At 32.3% G+C, this 1,035-nt stretch overlaps 1 protein-coding gene across 1 annotated transcript; it reads right to left on the bottom strand.

Annotated features, from left to right (window-relative positions):
- Nucleotides 1-670, bottom strand: LOC145953555 (uncharacterized). Its single transcript, XM_083067531.1, has 3 exons — nucleotides 524-670; nucleotides 260-448; nucleotides 1-42 (listed from the first exon to the last, which is right to left on the bottom strand). Exons 1-3 carry the CDS (start codon nucleotides 668-670, stop codon nucleotides 1-3), a joined length of 378 nt encoding a protein of 125 aa, XP_082923657.1.
- Nucleotides 671-1,035: the final 365 nt, after the last annotated feature.

Raw genomic sequence — 1,035 nt, 5'->3', positions numbered from 1 at the left:
CTATGCTTTGACGATCATACTTGGTGCACTGATGGTTTTAATCTTCAAAACAAACCGTTATATTTAAACTTCAAACAATGATACAATACTATCATTACTAATTCTTGATAATTCCATTGCAATTAAACCAACATTACAAAAATAACCATCAACAATATCCCAAAAGGTGTCTTTAAATACAAAACACCATATTTCACTACTTCAAATAAAACACCCTTCCAAATTGAACCAAGTTGTTACAAATTAAATACATTAAAACCAAATTCAAAAACAACAGAAAAACAACAACAATTATCAACAACTTCATCCACCATCTTATTGACTTCAAAGAACTCTGGAGATTGTTCATCTTTCTCCTCAGCCTAGCTATCAACAAATCTCTTTCATCCACATATTCCTCTAAAGACCACTTGAAAAAGTTGCATCCTTGTTGTTCAGCATCACCAAACTACAAATTTTTAAAACCAATGAAACATAATCACCAATTAGGGATAAATTAATTTAATTAATTTACATTACATACCTTGTAATTTGGACAACCCCAGAATCTTTTACCAGCATTGGCAGATGTCATTGCTGTTCGCAACACAGCAACCTCCCCGCAATAGCAATAGGGAACAAAATACCTACTACCATGACTTTCAAACCCACTTGAATTCGTAGAGTTCATTGGGCGTGAATTCGTAGACATCCGGGACGTTTGCATTCTTCAACAGTAAACCCTAACTTCAAATCCTGCAAATCACAACATGGGGACAACTAAAACTAATTTATCAACAAGAAGAAGAACAACAACAAAAACAAAAAGAAGAACAACAACAATGTAACGACCCACCCTAGGCCGTCACATCAATAACCAACCAAAATAAAATAATATAAAATAAAGAAAATAGAGCAAAAGCCAGCTACGCTAGAGTGTAATTATACAATAACATATAAATTGTTTCCAAAATATATAATATAATCTTCTATAGCAGAGTCATCATCCTTAGTAAAGTTATACAGTAATCCAAAAAGATAATATAATTACAATGT

The sequence above is a fragment of the Cajanus cajan genome, chromosome 11 (assembly GCF_000230855.2).
Source record: "Cajanus cajan strain Asha chromosome 11, NIPB_CcT2T_4, whole genome shotgun sequence".
Taxonomy (NCBI): Eukaryota; Viridiplantae; Streptophyta; class Magnoliopsida; order Fabales; family Fabaceae; genus Cajanus; species Cajanus cajan.
The sequence above is the reverse complement of the archived record's forward strand: the minus strand, read 5'-3'. Positions and strand labels throughout refer to the sequence as shown.

Bases quoted from the DNA above. Each gene is read 5' to 3' on its own strand.
- LOC145953555 (XM_083067531.1), bottom strand. From the start codon at position 670: ATGAACTCTACGAATTCAAGTGGGTTTGAAAGTCATGGTAGTAGGTAT. The intron at 449-523 runs GTATGTAATGTA...AAAAATTTGTAG, and splicing joins GGGGTTGTCCAAATTACAAG to TTTGGTGATGCTGAACAACA. The intron at 43-259 runs GTTTTAATGTAT...TTTGTTTTGAAG, and splicing joins TTCTGTTGTTTTTGAATTTG to ATTAAAACCATCAGTGCACC.